Source organism: Pyxicephalus adspersus, chromosome 10 (assembly GCF_032062135.1).
Source record: "Pyxicephalus adspersus chromosome 10, UCB_Pads_2.0, whole genome shotgun sequence".
Lineage (NCBI taxonomy): Eukaryota > Metazoa > Chordata > Amphibia > Anura > Pyxicephalidae > Pyxicephalus > Pyxicephalus adspersus.
The window spans coordinates 52944938-52966590 of record NC_092867.1 but is presented as its reverse complement, the minus strand read 5'-3'; the positions used below and the strand labels follow the sequence as shown (position 1 = coordinate 52966590).

The 21653-nt window shown below is 37.2% G+C and overlaps 2 protein-coding genes across 3 annotated transcripts in view; both read left to right on the top strand.

Annotated features, from left to right (window-relative positions):
• Positions 1–15639, top strand: part of LOC140339539 (uncharacterized) — a 20715-nt gene extending 5076 nt beyond the window's left edge. For both annotated transcript variants that reach the window (XM_072424288.1, XM_072424289.1), the window contains exons 2-7: positions 15–188; positions 3898–4017; positions 5508–5564; positions 9773–9952; positions 11863–11982; positions 12831–15639. In XM_072424288.1, the coding sequence (XP_072280389.1) occupies positions 15–188; positions 3898–4017; positions 5508–5564; positions 9773–9952; positions 11863–11982; positions 12831–12836 (657 nt within the window). In that variant the 3' untranslated portion in view covers positions 12837–15639. The remainder of the gene's footprint in view (positions 1–14; positions 189–3897; positions 4018–5507; positions 5565–9772; positions 9953–11862; positions 11983–12830) is intronic.
• Positions 15640–16894: 1255 nt separating this feature from the next.
• CCDC86 (coiled-coil domain containing 86) lies at positions 16895–20479 on the top strand. The gene is made up of 4 exons (XM_072424287.1): positions 16895–17602; positions 18042–18171; positions 19349–19423; positions 20050–20479. Exons 1-4 carry the CDS (start codon positions 17187–17189, stop codon positions 20206–20208), a joined length of 780 nt encoding a protein of 259 aa, XP_072280388.1. The 5' UTR covers positions 16895–17186; the 3' UTR covers positions 20209–20479.
• The last annotated feature ends 1174 nt before the right edge of the window (positions 20480–21653 follow it).

Sequence of the window (21653 nt, the reverse complement as noted above, 5' to 3'; positions counted from 1 at the left end):
TTTTGTCATCTTAGCCCCAGGAGATGTCCACCGTAACCACAACCCAGGTCGGGAACCTCCGTATAACCACACATGTGGTCCAGACTGCAGATACCTCAAATATGACTTCAAATGTGACTCAGCCAGCTATCTGTTTGACTCCCCTGGCTAGCAAACACTTTAAGAAGACACCTGTTAGGGCTTTAAGTGTAAGTATTGGGACTGTATGGGGATAATTTCTTCAATTATTTTCTGTAATCAAGGTTTGATCAATGTGTTGTGGACAGACCTTAATAGAATGATCTGGCAGATCCACTGACTGGTTGGGTTTGCTAAAAAAGCAGTTCTTGCTTTGGCAGAGGGGATGAGGCATCATGACTAATACCCAGCTTTAGGAACCACAGAAACAGAATCTTGCTGTTAAAATTACTAGAAATAGGCGTGACCAACAGATGTCTTGGCCCATCAGATTCCATCAATATCCGATGTAGCAATTTAAGGTGAACTAGACACAGGTAACAACATCAATAGAAGAGCAAGACAATATTACAAAAAAACCTCCCATTCCTGCTAGGTTAAAACTATTAAAAGGTAAACCAGCATTAAAAAGAAATACTCATGGATTTATCTGTTGAAAATTACATGTCTTTAGCCTAGGTTTCATTTCTGTTTTATTTTCTATTGTTTATATAGTAATAAATTATACTCAGGGGGAGAAAGAAGTTAACTATTTTCTTGAGGACATACCCAGTAATGTGGTTAAGAAACCCAAAGGCAGAACAGCCACGGGTATCCTCAAGAGGTTTTCCAGTTCATAAAGAAGTTTTTATAGTTATATAGTAGGTTAGGTTGAAAAAAGACATAAGTCTATCAAGTTCAACCGCTAGGGAAATAAACTTATCCCAGATATAAAACCCTATAAGACATAGTTGGTCCAGAGGAAGGCAAAAAAACCCTGGTACAATTTGCTTCAACGGGGGAAAAAAAATTCCTTCCTGATTCCATGAGGCAATCTGATGTTCCCTGGATCAACAACAGTCACAGTTATTTATACTTTAAATCCTTAATACCCAGTTATATTCGGTGCTTCTAGAAAAGCATCCAGCTTTTTGTTAAAGCAATCTATAGTAGTTGCTGAAACTACTTCCTGAGGGAGCTGATTCCACATTTTCACAGACCTTACAGTGAAGAATCCCTTATCTGGAGCTTAAACTTCTTTTCCTCCAGACGCAAAGAGTGCCCTCTTGTTCTTTGTAATGATCTCAAAGTGAATAATGGGTAAGAGAGTTCTCTATATGGACCATTTATATATTTATACAGGATGATCATATCTCCCCTTATATACGTCTCTTCTCAAGGGAGAATAAATTCAGTTCAGCTAATCTCTCCTCATAGCTCAGTTTAGACTATTCAGAGTATGAATCATTAATTACAACTCTCTGGATGCGATCTTTAAGCCAGTTCTCTATCCATTTATAGATTGACCCTTCTAAACCTATTGACCCTAACTTGCATATTAACCGTCTGTGGGTTACAGTGTCAAATGCTTTAGCAAAGTCCAAGTACATGGATCACCCAGTTTCTCTGATGGAAGTGTATTCTCTCCAGTCTTGGTGAGCTTTCATAAATCGGGGCCTATGAATTTGGACTTGAGCTCTGCCATTTTCCTTTGTGTACACAGAGCTAAAAAAAAGTGTTTAGTAAATCTGCCTTTTCTTTATCCCCAGTTACCAACCAGGTGACATCCTTTAAGAACACGCTCAGATCTGATCTTTTTGCTATTAATATATTTAAAAAGAATTTGGGGGTTTGCCTTACTTTCCTTTGCAATCTGTCTTTCATTTTGAAGGTTTGCACATTTTATCCCCTTTTTACATCTTTTGTTATATCCTTTATAGGTTTCAAATGATGAAGGTGATCCTTCATTTTTATATTTTTGGAATGCCCTTTTCTTGTTCCTTATGGCTTTTTTAACATCAGCTGTGAGTCACATAGGTTTTATTTTTAGCTTCTTAAACTTATTACCCATTGGAATATACTTTTCAGTTTGCTTTTGTAGAACATACTTGAAACATTCCCATTTCTGTTCTGTGTTCTTTGAGGACAATATTGTCTCTCAGTCCAAGTCACAGAGAGCCACCTTTAAAAAAAATTGGTCACTTAAAATTAAAATGTTTTTCGTTCCTGTTTTTGCTTCCTGTTTACAACTTACATTAAATGAAATCATATTATGGTCACTGCTACCCAGATTCTTTTTTATTTGCACATTTGTTATAACCTCTGCATTGTTAGAAAGAACTAGGTCCAGCAGAGTATCATTTCTAGTTGGGGCTTCTATAAACGGTACCATAAAATTATCTTGTATTAAATTCACAAATTTCCTCCCTTTTGCTGTTCCTGTAGTGCCATTACTCCAGTCAATGTCAGGGTAGTTGAAATCTCCCACTTTTTGCTGTTTTTTCTATCTGCGCTAGTAGTTGATTATCTATTTCTTCCTTAGCACTGGGGCCCTATAGCAGACTCCAATCATTAATTGTGTGTTATTCAACCCCACATTCAACTCCATCCATAATGCCTCAACCTCATCGCTTGTTCCATCCCCAATTTCTTCTTTCACATTCAATTTTAGATCACTCCTCACATACAGACAGACACCACCACCTTTTTGTTTGACTCTGTCTTTACGAAAGAGAGTATACCCAGGAATATTGACAGCGCAGTCATGCGAAGAACAAGGCCAGGACTCAGCAATACCAACTACGTCATAATCCTCCTCACTAATTAAGGCTTCCAACTCCCCGATCCTGTTTGCTAGACTTCTAGCATTGGTGAACATGATCTTTAAACCATTGCTGCATTTACCAGTATTGTTTGTTAATAATACAAAAGAAAACTAACGAGGGATGGGAGTCAACCATTAGCGTTCAATATGGAAAGCCATTTAAACTTTAATAAACGTCTTGATATGTGCTCTAAAGTTGCTTTGTAGAAATGCAGAGATTTGTCAGTTCTTTTCAATAAGACGGGGGTGAATCAATAGAGTTCTTCCACTGAACATGTGATCTATGTCATCTAGTAAATGTCTACCTAGCATACAATAACAAAGAATGGAGTTAAGTCCTGGTAGCATTTGTCTGTACAATCCATTCCAACAGACCAAGCAAGCAGAAGGAAACTGCTTTAAGTGTTCCAGTTGAGTGTTCTGGTTGAGAATAATTGAAATTGGTAAAATCTGTTGGTGATGCTTACCAGTGCAAGTGGAAGAGGCGATGAGGTACAGGTGAGTGGCTTGCCTGGCAAAGGTAAGGTAAAATTTCTCATATTACCAATTCTCCCAATCATCCATGATCTTCCAGGACTGCAGAGACTTGGTAATGATGTTTCTGTTTCTAAATCTGGGCATAGGAAGAGGACCAGAAACATTTGATTAGCATTTTCATGAGGAACGGGTGGAGGAAAGATGGAAGGCAAATATAAGATTTCATCATTTAAAGTTTGGAAGTCAAACTTGGATCTTGGGGGTGCTGTTGAACATAAGAGCATTGAACTAAACAATGTGACTCAATGGCTGAAGGCTCAGAAAGCCGAGGAACCTCCTAAAAACAGATGAAGAAGGGCTTCAAATTTGTAAGTCACAAAGAAAAGCAGAGAGGGGATATAACATTGTTTAAATGCCAGTTCAAGGCACAGAAAGTTTTAGGGATTTTATATGGATCAATGGACATCTTTTTGTACTTGTAGAAAATGTACTTGGCTTGAAAAAAAGAGTGCAGTAATTATGATACATTTACCAAGTTCTTTACAAGTGAAACATACAGTATACTGTTGTTACATATTATGCATGTATGACAAAATGGCTTTTAGATTCCCAACTACAACATCAATATTTTAACCTTCTGTTTTTTTTTTATTTTGCAGGCACTTTTGATGCTTATTGGAATTCTGCAGTTGTTTATAGGGATCCTGTATTATGCAGCAGAAACTACAATAGTTTCTCTGACACTCAACAGCGGAGTGTACATATGGGGAGGACTGGCGGTAAGATATGGGTGGGGAGGATTTTTTTTCGGTGTTTGCAGCATTTTTGAAGATACATTGTCACCTTGCCCATGCAGGGCAAAGTGACAGTATTTCTACAAAAGGACCCCTTGATACCTGCCTTTCATGTGCTCCATTGTAGCTCCTTCTCTGAAGCCAGCCAAAAGACCCAGTGGTTTAGGGTTTGCCTGCGCATGTGGCCTGCTTCTTTATAACATTGCCAATCAGTAGACCTGAACAATTTCATAAGAGCAAGGAAACTATGGTACTGTTCCCGTAGGTTTCTGACACTGTTCATTCCAGTGCTGGCTAGAGGATATTGCTGTGAGAAAGCAAATGTATAGTACATTCAAGGGAAGTCAGGGCTAGATAGGACTGTGCTATAAAATGTAGTAAATGAGAGCGCTTTACACTTCTTAAGCTAAATTACAAATAATTCTTGAAGAGCAGGTATAGCCTACTGGCGGACATTACTTAGATGGCTTCTTAAGACCTGAGCTCCAGACTCCAATGGGACATTTACTGCAAGAAACTTCTTTTAAAGTGAACATGTTAATGCGTGGGTCAGTAGCTGATTATGCGAGCCTTCTCTTTGCAACTTGAATCCTCTGACCGGGCCTTCTTTTTACCTCTAAAGCAGCATGGGAGCGAACTGTAGCTTAAACAAGGCTGAGGGGGTCTATACTTCAGGAAGAAAAGATCACACCATCTCGTCAACATATTCAAAACTGCCCCTAGATGCTAGTGTCCGCTTATCTCTGCATTGTCCCAGACATTACTAATGTTCAAAATATTGGCTGATCCTTAGGTTACTGCACATGAAGAAGCTGCCAAAGTAGTTTTTTTCTGCCTGAGGTCTTGTGCTTATGTACAAGGTGACTGGCGAACAACATCTTGCAATACAAAGCAGAAGTCCACCATATATGCCTTTGAAGAAGACGTGATCATTCTGTGATCCTCAAAAATATGAGCAGATCTTACTCATCTTCTCTTTACTCTTTACTGCGCCACTGAAAAAACTAGGAATTAAGTAGCATAAGTTACTTGCTGGATATTACCGCACTTGACCAATCAATAAGTACCAGCTATAGTCGGTGAAGAGTCCATAACATTGTGCTAGTTTTAGCTTAATGGGTGGGGAAGCAAAGAAAGGCTAATATGTATTACAAGGATTGGATATTCTTTTATTCCTCTGGCATGCCAACAGTAAGATTTATGGATTGCAGTTCCCAGCTCCGTCCATTCACCATTCGGAGGGGGCAGGGTCACATTTTAATACAGTAGTTAGGAGAATGCAGCAGATGACATACATGGTAGATAAGAGATACAAGGAACCAAACTTTGAATCAACCTACTGGCACCAGCTAAAGCACACACAAAGGCCTAAACTTACTAAAGCTTTAATAAATCTGGACCAAAGTGAATGAGCTATACAATATATTTAAAATTCTCCTTTTAGTTATACTTGTAACTTTCTGCTTTCTTTACAGGTATTTGTTGCGGGTGGTGCCTGTTTAACTGCCATATTAAAAGACACACTACCTACGGTAAGTGAGACAATGTTGGCTGCAGACAAAGTTAAAAAAATAAAAAAAAACTGTAAAAAGAAAACTCCCCATAATACATGCCACATATGTTGATCTTGGAGGTTTACTGATATATATGTGAATCTTAGGGTTACTAGGGAGAAATGTAAGCCTATAATATAACGATCTTGCATGTGCTATACTTTCCTCAAGCCTTCTTAAATATTTCCAGGGTCAGCTGATGAACCCCCCACCCCTATGGCCTCAATGCATAATTCAGAGCTAAAGAACAACTCCTCAACTGTTGCAAGAGGTAGCATTACTGGTATTGGAAAATGGTTCTTTTGTAATGTGAGTAGTTAAAGAATGAAAAGGGAAAAGGCATTTTTAATTACTTAATAATAATTTACTTAAGTGCAGATAAGCAGACTATTCTAGATATAGCTTCTCTAAGCTTTAAAAAACAAACACAAATCACAAACATGACAATTCTTATTGATTGTACAGTTACCATCCAGAGGATCATAGAAATCTTAGAGAGATTACAGTTTTCTTTTAAGCCCGACTCGTTTTACCATATGGCTTCCTTAGGGAACTAGGTATAGAACATAATATGCATAAGAACATAAGTATTTGTGAAATAGTTACATATAGATGCAAATACAATACAGCAAAATACAACGAGGACAAACACAAAAATAGGTATATCAGTGCAAACATATATGAATAAATAAACTGTGTGGTATATTATATGAGTTGTTATCATAGGTGTAGGTCATGTCATAATGTATGATATATTATATGTCAAGAAAAAATTGGATTGAATTCTAAAATCATAATGAAGTGTAAATAACGGAGTTTGAAGTCTAGACTCAGTCTAAATGAGTCAAATATAGGGTGAAAGAGAGTATAGAGGAACTTGCTTGGAAGTCCAATAATCCCAAGAAATAAAGTTTTAAAGGTTAAAAGGTATGAAGCCAAATACTGAAGGGAAAAATCTATATAAGAGAATTTTATGGATATATAAGGATTAAGGAGTTCAAGAAATATGAAGGAATTCACTGATAAATGTTCAAATTTATAATACAAATTCAACTACAATTGGAATTGAGGGTTCTAATGAGATCAGGTAATTAACCCATAGTGTTCAAAATGCTGCAGCATTTTTTGCTGTACTTTATTTTCATCTATATGTACCTATTTGGTATCTTCAGTTTTCACAAATACTTATGTTCCTATGGATATTATGTTATATACCTAGTCTCTACCCTCCCTTTAGAAAGCCAGTAAATTATTTATTATTGCCAAAAAATGCCTTCCCCCTTTTCAATTTTTAACTACTGACTTTATTATACATCAAGGCTTAGCTTGAGATAAAAGTCCTTTTTGGGTTTTCTTTCTTGTTTGATCTTTTGTAATGTGTACTGATAAAAGGTCATTGGGTCCTCTTCTCAGTGAACTCCATATTCATCTACCTACCTTTAACCATATATGCCTTTGAAGAAGACGTGATCATTCTGTGATCCTCAAAAATATGAGCAGATCTTACTCATCTTCTCTTTACTCTTTACTGCGCCACTGAAAAAACTAGGAATTAAGTAGCATAAGTTACTTGCTGGATATTACCGCACTTGACCAATCAATAAGTACCAGCTATAGTCGGTGAAGAGTCCATAACATTGTGCTAGTTTTAGCTTAATGGGTGGGGAAGCAAAGAAAGGCTAATATGTATTACAAGGATTGGATATTCTTTTATTCCTCTGGCATGCCAACAGTAACATTTATGCATTGCAGTTCCCAGCTCCGTCCATTCACCATTCGGAGGGGGCAGGGTCACATTTTAATACAGTAGTTAGGAGAATGCAGCAGATGACATACATGGTAGATAAGAGATACAAGGAACCAAACTTTGAATCAACCTACTGGCACCAGCTAAAGCACACACAAAGGCCTAAACTTACTAAAGCTTTAATAAATCTGGACCAAAGTGAATGAGCTATACAATATATTTAAAATTCTCCTTTTAGTTATACTTGTAACTTTCTGCTTTCTTTACAGGTATTTGTTGCGGGTGGTGCCTGTTTAACTGCCATATTAAAAGACACACTACCTACGGTAAGTGAGACAATGTTGGCTGCAGACAAAGTTAAAAAAATAAAAAAAAACTGTAAAAAGAAAACTCCCCATAATACATGCCACATATGTTGATCTTGGAGGTTTACTGATATATATGTGAATCTTAGGGTTACTAGGGAGAAATGTAAGCCTATAATATAACGATCTTGCATGTGCTATACTTTCCTCAAGCCTTCTTAAATATTTCCAGGGTCAGCTGATGAACCCCCCACCCCTATGGCCTCAATGCATAATTCAGAGCTAAAGAACAACTCCTCAACTGTTGCAAGAGGTAGCATTACTGGTATTGGAAAATGGTTCTTTTGTAATGTGAGTAGTTAAAGAATGAAAAGGGAAAAGGCATTTTTAATTACTTAATAATAATTTACTTAAGTGCAGATAAGCAGACTATTCTAGATATAGCTTCTCTAAGCTTTAAAAAACAAACACAAATCACAAACATGACAATTCTTATTGATTGTACAGTTACCATCCAGAGGATCATAGAAATCTTAGAGAGATTACAGTTTTCTTTTAAGCCCGACTCGTTTTACCATATGGCTTCCTTAGGGAACTAGGTATAGAACATAATATGCATAAGAACATAAGTATTTGTGAAATAGTTACATATAGATGCAAATACAATACAGCAAAATACAACGAGGACAAACACAAAAATAGGTATATCAGTGCAAACATATATGAATAAATAAACTGTGTGGTATATTATATGAGTTGTTATCATAGGTGTAGGTCATGTCATAATGTATGATATATTATATGTCAAGAAAAAATTGGATTGAATTCTAAAATCATAATGAAGTGTAAATAACGGAGTTTGAAGTCTAGACTCAGTCTAAATGAGTCTAATATAGGGTGAAAGAGAGTATAGAGGAACTTGCTTGGAAGTCCAATAATCCCAAGAAATAAAGTTTTAAAGGTTAAAAGGTATGAAGCCAAATACTGAAGGGAAAAATCTATATAAGAGAATTTTATGGATATATAAGGATTAAGGAGTTCAAGAAATATGAAGGAATTCACTGATAAATGTTCAAATTTATAATACAAATTCAACTACAATTGGAATTGAGGGTTCTAATGAGATCAGGTAATTAACCCATAGTGTTCAAAATGCTGCAGCATTTTTTGCTGTACTTTATTTTCATCTATATGTACCTATTTGGTATCTTCAGTTTTCACAAATACTTATGTTCCTATGGATATTATGTTATATACCTAGTCTCTACCCTCCCTTTAGAAAGCCAGTAAATTATTTATTATTGCCAAAAAATGCCTTCCCCCTTTTCAATTTTTAACTACTGACTTTATTATACATCAAGGCTTAGCTTGAGATAAAAGTCCTTTTTGGGTTTTCTTTCTTGTTTGATCTTTTGTAATGTGTACTGATAAAAGGTCATTGGGTCCTCTTCTCAGTGAACTCCATATTCATCTACCTACCTTTACTAATAAACGGCACAGAAAGATGTGAGCGTTACACTTCCAGATTCCTTAAAATTGGTGTTGCCTCCCTTTGGTTTGGGGTCTCTTTCGGTAAAAATTTGGACTCAGGATCAAAATTACCTTACTAACAAGGCAACATCTGGGGGCCCTTTAGGGTAAGACAACAATAGTATAAATAAATGAATGTTTATTCTTGTGTTTGCAGTTCTAGAGTTGGTCTTATCAACATGAATAGCAGTGCATAAAGGTGGGAGAGGCAAACAGATGGTTGTGATTGTTCCCCCATCAGGGGAAATGCAATCGCCACACGAAAGCTTCTTTACTCAGTGTCACAATATAGCAAAGAAGATATAAAATAAGAAAATTATCTATAAGAAGCAGCCAATCAAACTAAATGTTGATTGGATAAACTGTTGTGTGCCCACAAATTCCAATAAAAAAGTCTGGCTCTGGCCATCAGTTGTGATGCAATGCAAAAATCGAGAGATGGGTTCATCAGTCTTCTGCTTCTAGGGGAAGGACAAGACCTGCAAATGTTACTGATTTACAGTGTGTCATATAATAAATATTGAGCTCTTCTTTTTTTCAGGATTAGTATGTTCACATTTTTCTTCTGATGAGTTGCTTTAATATTGTGTTGTTTTTTGTTGCAGGTAAAAGTGTGCATGGTATTTAATGTTGTCAATATTGTGGTGGGAGTAGTTGGATTGATTCTATTCATCATTCAGATATACTATGAGAGTCAGGCTACCTGGAAATATGCGGATCTTGAAGAGAGCATCCATGATTCATACAATCCATATTATTATGGTTACAATTCATGTATGGTTATGGTAAGTATGATTACTACTAGAGATGAGATGTAACAGGGATTTCAGAATTATTAACAATCATTTTACTTTTTATAGTTACTTATCAGTCCACAAATTGTCAGTGTTACATTTTTTTTCTAGACGAAGATGTAAGTAACTGGTAAGTCTGATTTTTGACACTTCCCTAGTAGATATCACAATAGACCAAATGCCTAAAGCCTGCCATATACTAATCGGTGCATGGATATCTCCCTGATATTAATCATTTACCTGGATTAGCGTCATGCACCTATCAAAAACATCCAACAGTCTATATAAATTTACCCGGTAGCACTCCTTAACAACCACCATCCATTGGAAGTGCCCCCTTCCTTTTACTCTAACAGGCAAAGTTGGGAGGTGATCTGTCAACTTAAGAAATGGCATGGCAAAATATCAAATGAGAATGACCTAGATTTTGGTAAGCTTTCTTAAAAGATAGATGTTAGATATTCATTCAAATTGATGTTTTTTATGAATTCTAATGCCCACATAAGACTTACAAAATGTATTTTAGCCCCCAACCACTACCACTTTGTTTAGCCTTACCTGGCAAAACGCGTATCCTGGAGCGGAAAGGTAAGGCTGTTGGATCTCAGGGGGTGATCTCAGGTCTGTCAACTTCAGGACCACAATTAATTTCCCACATTGTCTAAAAACTCCTAAGTATGTATTAAAGTCTGTAGCAGTATTAGTATGGTATCAGGTTTTTAATGGGAAGCCTCCTTGTTTGCATTGGCTATACCAGTGTTTCCCAACCAGGTTTCTGTAGAACCCTAGGGTTCCTACTGAGGTTGTTAGGGGTTCCTTGAGCAATGAGCAGTTTGTGCCTCTCAGATCATCCATTAGGTCTTAGGCATCTGTCCAGGGTTGACATGTGGATGACCCAGCCATATCCACAGTTGATCATGACCCCAGAAAAAGCTGGTCAGATGCTGAAAGACCTTGTAAAATCACTTTTATCAGATCAGAATTTGGGTGAGTTTTGGTTGGGTTGATCTATTAATGGGTAAGTCCACCCAAGTGGCTATGGATTATTCCCTGGTTGATGAGTAAGTCACAGCCATAATTTTATTTTGCGCCCTTACCTTCCATTCTAAATAAAATCCTGCACATGCAGAGCTACAAAAAAAACTACAAAATACAACAACAAATGATGTTGTGAGCGGGTCACAGGACTGGGGTTATCTTACCAACTCAAATGTTTTATGAGACACACCACCGTGATGTCATAGTGAGGACATTGGGAAGAAAAAACAAACAGCTTCTTGCTGGGGAAGGGGCCATAGAGAAAAAAAATAGTTTTGTTTTTTTATGGCACAACAATTTTTTTTTTTTTTTTAAACTTAAAATGATTTACCTACAGTTATTATTCTTACTAGTCATGGAGGCATAGTCTGATAGTCTATAGGTTGGTTTTAACAGCAGGTGTCATTCTACATTTCTCCACTAGTTGGTGCTGTTTCTTTGTTTTTTTTCACAAGTACAAGTGAAATTCCATAGTGAAAAAATATGAACACAGCACCATCTAGTGGAAAATTGTAAATGTCTTCTGCTACGCCAATGTATCTGTACTTCTGTCCATCCACTTAATACATTTCAAGTACATTAAAGTACATTCGTCATCTGAGTTTCAGGGAATGATCAAAGCTCTTTAGTTTTATAGTAATTAAAAATGATTGTTTATAATAATACTCCCTTACCAACCTGCTGTGGGTTAGTAATGAATCCTGTTTCGGTCAGATCAGACCTGAATAACAGGGTTTGCTTTGAAGGAGTAGAATGTTCACTTACTTGAGATCAAAGGCTTTTTTTAATGCAGAGCTTCCAACATTTTTTTAGTCTTTCTGTCTTTGTAATATCCATTTAATATTTGTCTGCTTTGTCAACAGAACCTGAGGTTGTCACTGCTCATCATAGTAATTCTCTTCTCTCTGCTTGGACTGGCCATCTCTGGTTTCATGACAATAGTGTCCTTCAAAGCAATGAGAAGATGTGGATACAGCATGCTGGTAAAATATTACATTTATATATAGTAGGCAGAGCTGAATTTGGCCATTGTTGTCAAAGAGTATGGTTGGCTTGATTGCCTCCCCCAATATTCTGCCCTCGTTTGACAGAGCACTGTGGATACTAGCATATGACTCTTTCTTCCCATTGTCTTGAGTACTTGAGCCAAACACCAAGCCTGGGTCTTACAAATGGCTTTAACAGGCAAAAGAAGAACTACATTTTATAGGAAAGCTTTGTCTAGATTGGACTGGAGGTAAGATAGGTAACACAGGCTACTCACCGAGAGGTTTTCTCATATTTCCTTTATTTTGATTTTAAGCTCTCCTAAGTTGATAACTCAGGTTCTCTTATGTTTAAATTCTCAAGTCTTGTAGAGCTTTAATATATCAAGCCCAATGTATTTAAAAAAATAAAATATTTATTAAATTACTATGTCAGCATTTTCAAGGGATTTATTTTAAAAAAATAATGGCAGTTATAATTTCTCCATCAGAGATTGTTGATGAATATCATGCTTGGTGTTTTAAAACTAGAGCCGTATAGGTGCTCCTCTTCTCCCTTGCTCTTCTGTAATAAAGGCTTCTTCCAACCAAAATAATAACTTTTTAGTTTTGGATAGAATAGGAAACGGTTATCTTTGTTTTTTTTCTTTGGGGTTCTGTCATTGAATAGCAGACTTTGGAGAAAACAAATCACACAAGTACATATGTGTGGAACTGTCATATATACAGTATAATACTAACTAATTATACATAACATGCTTTGGTGTCGAGTGCTACAAGTGTTTAGATTGTACATTAGCCTTGTTGCATTGCATTTGTTATATAATTTTGTTTTCTTTTTGTAGAGATGAATTTGTGTTAAGAACATATAGAAGAAGACCTCCAGCAATCCCCCACCCTGAAAGAAAGCCACGTAAAACCTACATACCTTAAAGTCAGGCCCAAACACAAAATGCTTACTGGTTCACCGGAAGATCCACTCAAACATAATTGAGTCATGGGTGAATTCCTAAATCACTTATTGGCTTTTATACTATGCAATAATTTGCTTACCAGGCTCCTGCATTGTTTTGCAAATATAGGAAATGTTTGAATCAACTTTTGCTCTCAAATTATATTTTTTTTAACTAAAACCAGTGTATGCATTAAATAAACTAGTGGGTGCATTGTTCTGTGCAATGCCAGTCATGGGGTGGGTCAGGTGGGTAAAAAGTGGGTACATCTTGGGTGAAAAGATTTGGAAATTGCCCCCTAAGTGTTTCCAGTATTTTAGAACACTCACCATATTTCTGATTTGTCCACCTTATATTGTGGTGTGGTTAGAAGTTACATGCTTGTGTGTATACCCTTTATACCCCCCATACGGGAAGAGAACAGGATGACTTGTTACAGGAACCTCACAGCAAGCTTGTCACGTGCTAAAACCAGGAAATGCTCAAACTAACCAAACAACATTTTTTAAAATAATCAAAAAATGTATTGAAATAATTGATGAAACATTTTTTTCTTTTTTGAAGCAAAATTGGTGTAGAACTAAAGAACACATTCTATGTGTTGAAACTTATCTGGTAAAAATACACAGCAGAATTTTTACTAGGGAGAATTAGGTTTCTGGGGTGCTGGAGTAACTTTAGAATTGAAATTTGACCTAAAATGTTTTGACCCTCTGTTGCCATAATTTAACCTTTACTAGGGAACACTCTTTTCAAGTTGGACTCCTGACAATCAATATTAAACAACAATTAAAATAAATACGTTACAATTACAGTATTAAAAAGTATTCAGCTGCATACAAAGTAGGTATACCCTAACAGTAGGTTCTTCTCGCTCCTTTCAGTCTATCAATTAAATTAATTAAAGTCCTATTATTGTTTAAATTACAAAATACACCTGCATAGAAGAGAGGAAGCAGTTGTATTCCATGATTAATATACACCAATCATGTGAGATGTATGGCTTGGTTGGTGTTATAACTGTTTTCCCCATTATATTTGAAATATCGATGATCACACAAAAAAGTGAGTGCTCAATCAAATTTCAATCCAAATTCTATCCAAAAAATTGTACATTCAATGTAACATTTTTATTGAATCAAACATCTTATGGAATAAATATATCATTAGGTGAATGGCTGGCTTTAATGAACCAAGTATGTCTGTTTTGGTGGTTTAGGAAATAGTGGTCCTTAAAAATTAATTTAGCAATATCATCTTCTTTCTAGACTTTTTACTACTAAAAAACTGCCTACTACAGCAAGATAGAGATGTTATACCCATATAAATGTGACCACAGTGTCCTTTATGTGAATATATCTCAACCAGCACTAACAATTATATATAATCCCTATTCTATCAAGCTGTTTTGTTTACATAATAGTATTGGAATACATTATGTTGTATATTGTACTGTATATCGTGTGAAAGTAAGACTTGTCAATATTTCATGTAGCAGTCAATCTACATTCAGATTTTAATCAGTGTCCAGCTTATCGTCTGTTACTGAACAAACTTTTTCCATTACCACTAAGGTTGGTATCTGATGGGAGTTTCTGAGGCATCAGACTGCAAAATCAAAGCATTGGTGCCTTCGTGATCCTGACAATTCAGGTCAACGGAAACTCTTCCTATTGGTGTAACAGGAATGCCAAAAGTAATAGCATAGCCTAGGAATATAGATATCATTACTGACATTCTGCATGAGAATTCCTGCAGGGTGCATGGGTCAGGTGGATGTAACATACAGCATAGTGTATAGAGTGTTGGGGTCAGATACATGTGACATACAACATAATATGCAAGAGTATGTTAAGGAATAAACAACGTGTAGAGGGCAAGAGTCAGGATTTAAAGAAAAATCTTAGAGTGCAGGGGTCAGGGTTATGTAGTGTAAATCACAGGGTGCAGGGGCCAGGACTATGTAATGTACAGCACGGTGTATGGAGCGTAATGGTATGTAACGTAACTGCCCCTTACATTGAATATCAGTGCAGTGTATGCCCCTTATTTTGTTGATCAGTGTAAAGCATGCCCCAACATTAGTAGTCTTAAATCTGAATTGTAGCAAGTTGGGGATCCTTCACCCAAAGCACCTGCAATGCAACCCAATACCACAAAAGCATAAATCCAGGAAAACCTCCTGGAGTGGGGCAAGGTCAGACATTGTGTAAGCCTTCATTGCTGCCTGTGACCTTCACTGCCCCTGTAAAAAAAAAAAAAAAAATGTCAATGGGTACATAAGGCATTGGGTCCAACCAGTTATTGTCAAGGTATTGGTTATATTGAGGAAGGAGCAAAGGGCCACACATACTATAAATTGCTTTAATGTACTCCTACAGATGGCAGACATACTAAGGAAAATAAGAGACTGTGGGTATGATTGAATAATGGAGATGTGAGAGACTGGGGACCTATTACATACAGCTAAATTTACCATGTGCCTTCATCCCACGGGTTAAGCAATGGGGTTCCAATCCTTGTTAGCTCTACCTGGCATTATTTTTAATTATTGCTGAGTTCTCATTGGAGGAAATGATCACCACTCTTGTCCTTCTGACCAAAACACTGACGAATGAATACTGCATGTTAAATAGTTTCATGTTGTATTTGCTTTGCATATTTAAATCTTGTACAATAAAGGCCTTATAGCAAAACTGTATTTTATGTCCTTATTTAAAATGCAGATAGAGTTTGTTCACTCCAGAACCAAGTGGTGAACTTTTACGGACCAACATAGGACCATCCTGTAGAGCTGTAAATTCAGTAAAGTGGATTCTGATTGGTTGCTTTAGATGACTATGCTGTACACATAACACTTTCATCTATATGAACTTTCATTACAACAAGAGGTACATTCTTGTGTGTTTCAATGTATTTTATTAGCACAGCTTGTAAAAAATGGGACTTATCAGTCAGCCTGACAAAAATGGCAAGCTTTTTACCAGTCCAGGGAAAAATGTACCATTTTTAAAGGTATATAATAAATGTAATAAATGGAGATGACATTTATTACAATCTATAGGTCTGGCCAGGACAAGCCTCAAAGGCTCGTTTTTATTGAACTTAGAAAAACAAATTATTACAATTAAAAGTGTATTTGTGCACTCAATTCTGTTACTTTAGCCCCCATCCTGTCGTACATTGCTGGGTTCCACTTTGGCATCCCTAGGATTCAAGATAAAAAAATGTTGGGTGGTTTGTAAGCATGCCATGGCAAAAAGTGGGGTGAGTCCTCCTATTTCTGTCCCACTGCCATTTTAGAGATTCCTGTTGTCCCCGAATTAGTCCTGGTGAAAATCATGCAATCAAGAGAAATAAAGAGGGGACACTGGGGAGATTTGGGATTCCTCGTTTTGACCAGATTCTGGCTGGAAGGCTAAATGATGTCACCTCCGCCTTGGATCTGAGAGGTTGGTGTGTAAGGTAAGCTGTTTTCCGTGGGGGTGGGACACTACTAAAAAGCTCTAACCTCTCTTTTGACGCAACGTCCAGCATAACCTTTGCATTGAGATTCCTGGTTTGCATATATTGAAACAGATGTTTAAGTTGGCCAATGGTGTCAAAGTGATCTCTAGTTTGGTCACTGACCATTACTGTGCAACAGAACTGAAAAACCTGTAAAACCTAAGCAGCTAAATTTGCTGGGTGTAAATCATACATATGGAATATTCATAAAACAATAGTTTAGATTTTTCTGGTTAAAAGATCATTGGTTTTTGTAAGTACAATTTATACATTTCTGGTCTCCTCTAAATCCAAAGCTCACATGACATGACCCACTCTGGTAGGTACAAATCATCTGATCATCTCTCTGTCTGATTACACACAATGAATTTCTGTATTGGGTTAGTTTAATTTTAGGTGTGTGTTATCATATTAAAAGACAGAGCAGAGTACTTTGTACCTACTGGACAGGGTCGCTTTAAGGAGTCTTGTTATTCTGATCCTCGCCTACTCCTCGCTAATCTTGTGGACTCCAGTAAACAAATTAGTACTCAAACATCTAGTTAACTGACTTCCGGGTGTACCAAAATGGCGCTCCGGGTAGCATCTATCGTTTCCTAGGTGACGACGCTCTGTACGTTCTCCTGTGTTAATGCGTCATCACCTCGCGCTAAAGGTTCCTGACTACGTTAACCACGTGTAGGAACTGTAGTTTATGACAAGCTCATAGAGACAGAAATAAACGGGAAAGTGTTTAATGCCATGGCGGACACTCGGTCGGGAAAGTGTAAAGTTCCAGCTACACCTCTGCGCAGAACTAGAAGGAGAGGAAACCAAGAGGAAGATAAAACAGAAGAACATAATGCGGTGGAGATAGGGAATGAGGCTCAGAGTGCAGGGGAGGACAAGGTGGTGAATTTAGAGAATGGGAATAAGAATGAGGAGACACTAGATGCGGAGAAGATAGCAGATACACAGAGCACAAGGTCCCCTAGGAATGCTAACCATCCCGTGGGTGATCAAGAGGTCCAGACAAGCCAGAACAAAAAGGGGGTCAGCCTCAAAAGAAAGAGGGAGACCTCAGTGTCTACTACTACAGAGATGGAAAAGACTGTCAGTAAAGGTATACCGCAAGGCAAACCAAAATCCGGACGTGTATGGAAGGAGAACAAGAAGAGGTGAGCAGCAGAGTTTTCTCTAAATGACAGGTGTCATAAAGGTGACCTGATGACATGACAGTACTCCACCTGAACTTGGCTTTTTTATGTGGACCTAAACAGAGCCGCCCTACTGATGTCATCACTGGGTCTCTGGGCTTCCCTGTGTACTTCTAACAAATCATGGCTGGTGGGAGGGGCAAGCAGAGTGCCTTACAATAAAACATACCTAAATATCACAAGGTTTTGCTAGGTGGGTGTCAGTCTCGAGTGGTGGGCATTTCTAGCTCCGTTGTATTTGCATGCAGACCAACATTTGTAATGCCCACATGTGATTGAAAAAAGCTGAAATCTAATAAATGAAGAGGACATAGCTTGTAATAGATAACCAAATACCTTACCCAGGATCATTCCCGTTATCCTCTTTTTTTTTTAATGCTTTCTTTGTTATTACTTACAGGTTCTCTGATATGGTAAAAGACCGACCACTGCGCACATCCTGGGAGATAAAAATGAAAGCGCGCCAGGAAAAGAAGTTGGTGAAAAGTTTAGCCCAGCAGCTAAAAGATGATAAACAGCAAGAAAAAGAAGTGAGTGCAAACTAAATGAGACTTCATTACTTGCAGGTTCTCATGTATGAAAAGAATGCTGAATGCTTTATGCATGTATTGGAGTAGGCATGTCATGCCTTCTTATAGGTTGACATTACACTGTGGAGGGCATGTCTATAGGTGACTAAACAAAAAAGTAATGTTTCTAAACCAGGGTTCCTCCAAAGCGTGTTAGGGTCTGCCTATTGTTTCAGTGCCACCAATGCTTTTTTTTGGCTATTTATAGGGGTGACATTCTGGCTACCATGTACTGTACTGTAAGCTGAGGATAAAGAAATTATGGCAGGGTTTCCCCCATGTTATAAAATATATATTAGAAACACTAAACTAAAATATTATTATTAGATTGGATGATGGGTTCAATAAAAATGTGGAATCCTCTGCTAACCTAATAAAAATCAGGGCGTTCTCAAGTAATCATTGATTGGTATCTTGACCATACATTGACTGGGAATGCCTGTTCTTCAATATGCAGCACTGATCACTTCCTGACCACTTCCAGCCAATGGAACAACTTCTTGCGGTTTACACTGACATCCCAGCTATGCCAGCTGTCATTGTAAATACTGGGAAGTGCTTCTATTGGCCGGCTGTTGTAATACAACACATTGGCTCTGCCGGATGATGAGTGCAAGGCACTAACTTCATATCAGTATCAGGGGATATTGATTGTTTACCTTGTTGGTGGACCTACTAAACAGTGTATGGTCGGCCTAAATGTATGTGTTCCCAGCAGATATATCATGGTTTCTTCTCTTAGCAGAACTTTTAGTTTTAGATACTTTTTGTTCTTCTAAAATCCAATGTTTTAAAAAATAAAAAGATTGCTGAAGAGAAGTGATGATGACGCCACAAACCTGTTTTAAGTACTCTACAACAGCTCAAATATGTCTCTATTGTAGGGATAAGGTGGAAATAGGTTAGGTATTCTTGTTATTATGTATATTTATGTATATGTAATATATCAAAGAGTGAGGTTATCAGTGTGCTGAATCTCCTTTCACTGCCCAATCACATGAATAGACAGATCAACAAATACTTTGCTTTGCCACTTTCTGCCTACCGCTTGTATTCTCCTGATTTATTAGCTGTTTGCCTGCAGTTCAGCGTCATTATTTATGTTTTTATTTTCCAACCCTTGTTCTTGTGTGTGTAGGAAAAGAGAAAGCGACGAGAGGAGAACTTGAGACGACGCCTGGAAAACGAGCGCAAGGCTGAAATTGTTCAAGTGGTGAGTTTTATCTTTATGGTAGAGAAATAAACAATGACCAATTATTTGGATGTACCCAATTTAAAGGAGGGGTTCAGTCTTTGATTGCCAGGCTGTGCCAGTGTCTACGATTGATAGTAATTGCAGGGTGGGGAGAAGAATATTGGCTGAAGACTGACACCTCCAGTAATTGAAGGGGGACTGAAGTCATATTGTATTGAGAGTCCACTGATTCAACAAAAATTTCTGGAATTGCTCCATCATCCAAGTTATTTTTTTTATTGTTAGAAGAGTACCAAATTAATGACTGCAAAATATATTTAAAAAAAAAACACATATAAAGTACAAAAATATAATACTGAACCGTTTACTTGCTCCCACTCCCCCCATGGTATAGAGATGGGAAGAAGGGGAGGTGTTCTTTACTCTGAACACTTGTCTTAGTGTGACAATGCTGCTTTTCCATAGATAGAATACAGTGAATAAGTGTGGGCACCCCAAGATAGGAAGTATATTACTAGCAGGATCATCAGAAAAAGGAAAACAAATGCAGCCAATAAAAATCATGTATAATTATATGTTACGTTTTCTCAGACATAGACAAGTCAGGTAATAATTCACTCTTAATATTCATCTTAATCATTCAGATTCGCAACCCGGCGAAGCTGAAGCGGGCCCGCAAGAAGCAGTTACGTAACATTGAGAAGAGAGACACACTCATGATGACCGAAGCTGGGAAGAAGCTGGCACAGAAGCAAAAGGCACCTTCAAAGGCAGCAGCAAAAAATAAGACTGCTGCCAGCTGAGAGAGACTTCATTGGATTATGGACTCTGGAAAAAGCCTTTAAAATACTTGCATGACTGTACAATCACACACATAATAAAATGAGGATGAATCCAAGACCAGCATGCATCAGGCTTTCACATCTCTGCGTTGTAAAGGAAGGACTTGAAGGGGAATTCCTTCTCATATCATCATGTTTTTAAGTCGATACTACAGAACTGCCTTATTGTGGTTTTATATGTTGTTGAGTAAATGAAATTGTAAGGAAATATACAATTAAATATAATGTGGGACCTGTTTGTTTTTATTTGCAGCTTTGCTACTGTCCAAGCTGTCCCTATCTTTATCTGGAACATGAATGCTCTGTAGCTGCCTATGTAGATACAATACAGTTATGTGATGCTCCATATTGGGTAAACAACTGCTGGAGGGTGTGTGTAAGTTTCTGGTAAAGAGGAGGGTTGCTGAGAGTTTGGCAGGGGTTTTTAGTGGCTGCCTATTTGCCATACAAATTATTTTTATATAAAAAAATTGGAAGATTAGATGTACTAATTGTACAAACATTGATAGATTCAAATTGCATCATTTTTTAGGGTGGGATAGGTGTAGGAGTGTGTGAAAAAAAAAGGTATTGCTTATTTGCGTCACATTAACTGCTGTAAGATTGATAGGCTCACATAGCGGCAGGTTATAGAAATAGAAAATAAAAAAAAGTTAAAAAGTGGTATACAGTATTTCCAAAGGCTGAATTTTCTGTTGCTACTAATAGGGAAAATGTTGCTTAGAAAAATAAATAGAATAATTCAAAAGGATTATATACACTATTTCCAACGCCATTTTGTCCTGTTGCAAATCAAGGAATTTGTGTCTGGAAAAAATATAGATATTCTATTTCTAATTGCCACATTCAATTTGAAAGGTGTATACACTATTGTGAAAGCCACATTTTCTCCTGTTAGTGAAAAAAAAGACAAATTACATTTATGTCCAGTTACACACAGGAAGTTTTCTCCTGTTGTTTTTCTCCTAATGGTATACTTAACAGACCAAACAAAGGAAGTAGACAAGTTTCTACCAATGCTACTTGCTCTTTGTATGGCTTTATAGTCCAATAGGATTATACAGTATTGAGCAGCTTTTACCAACCTTTTTACCCCTGAGGAACCCTTGAAATATTTTTAGGTCTTGGGGAACTCCCACTAAAACCAATTTGATGGAAGTCTTTTCTAGGTGCCTGAAAACATAATTCCAATCACACAGCTGGCCTTACCAAGTGGTGGATGCTCCAGAACTATGGAAGCATCATCAATCAAGCCACAACTTGAGGCACGTTGGTTTCTGGTGAAGAATGGCTGGAATTGACTGTTGAACTATACTGCACTGATATTTGCAGTCCCCCAACATAAACACAAATAATCATGGATCAATCTAAATTGAGTGGACCATAAAGACATCTTTGTGAGTATT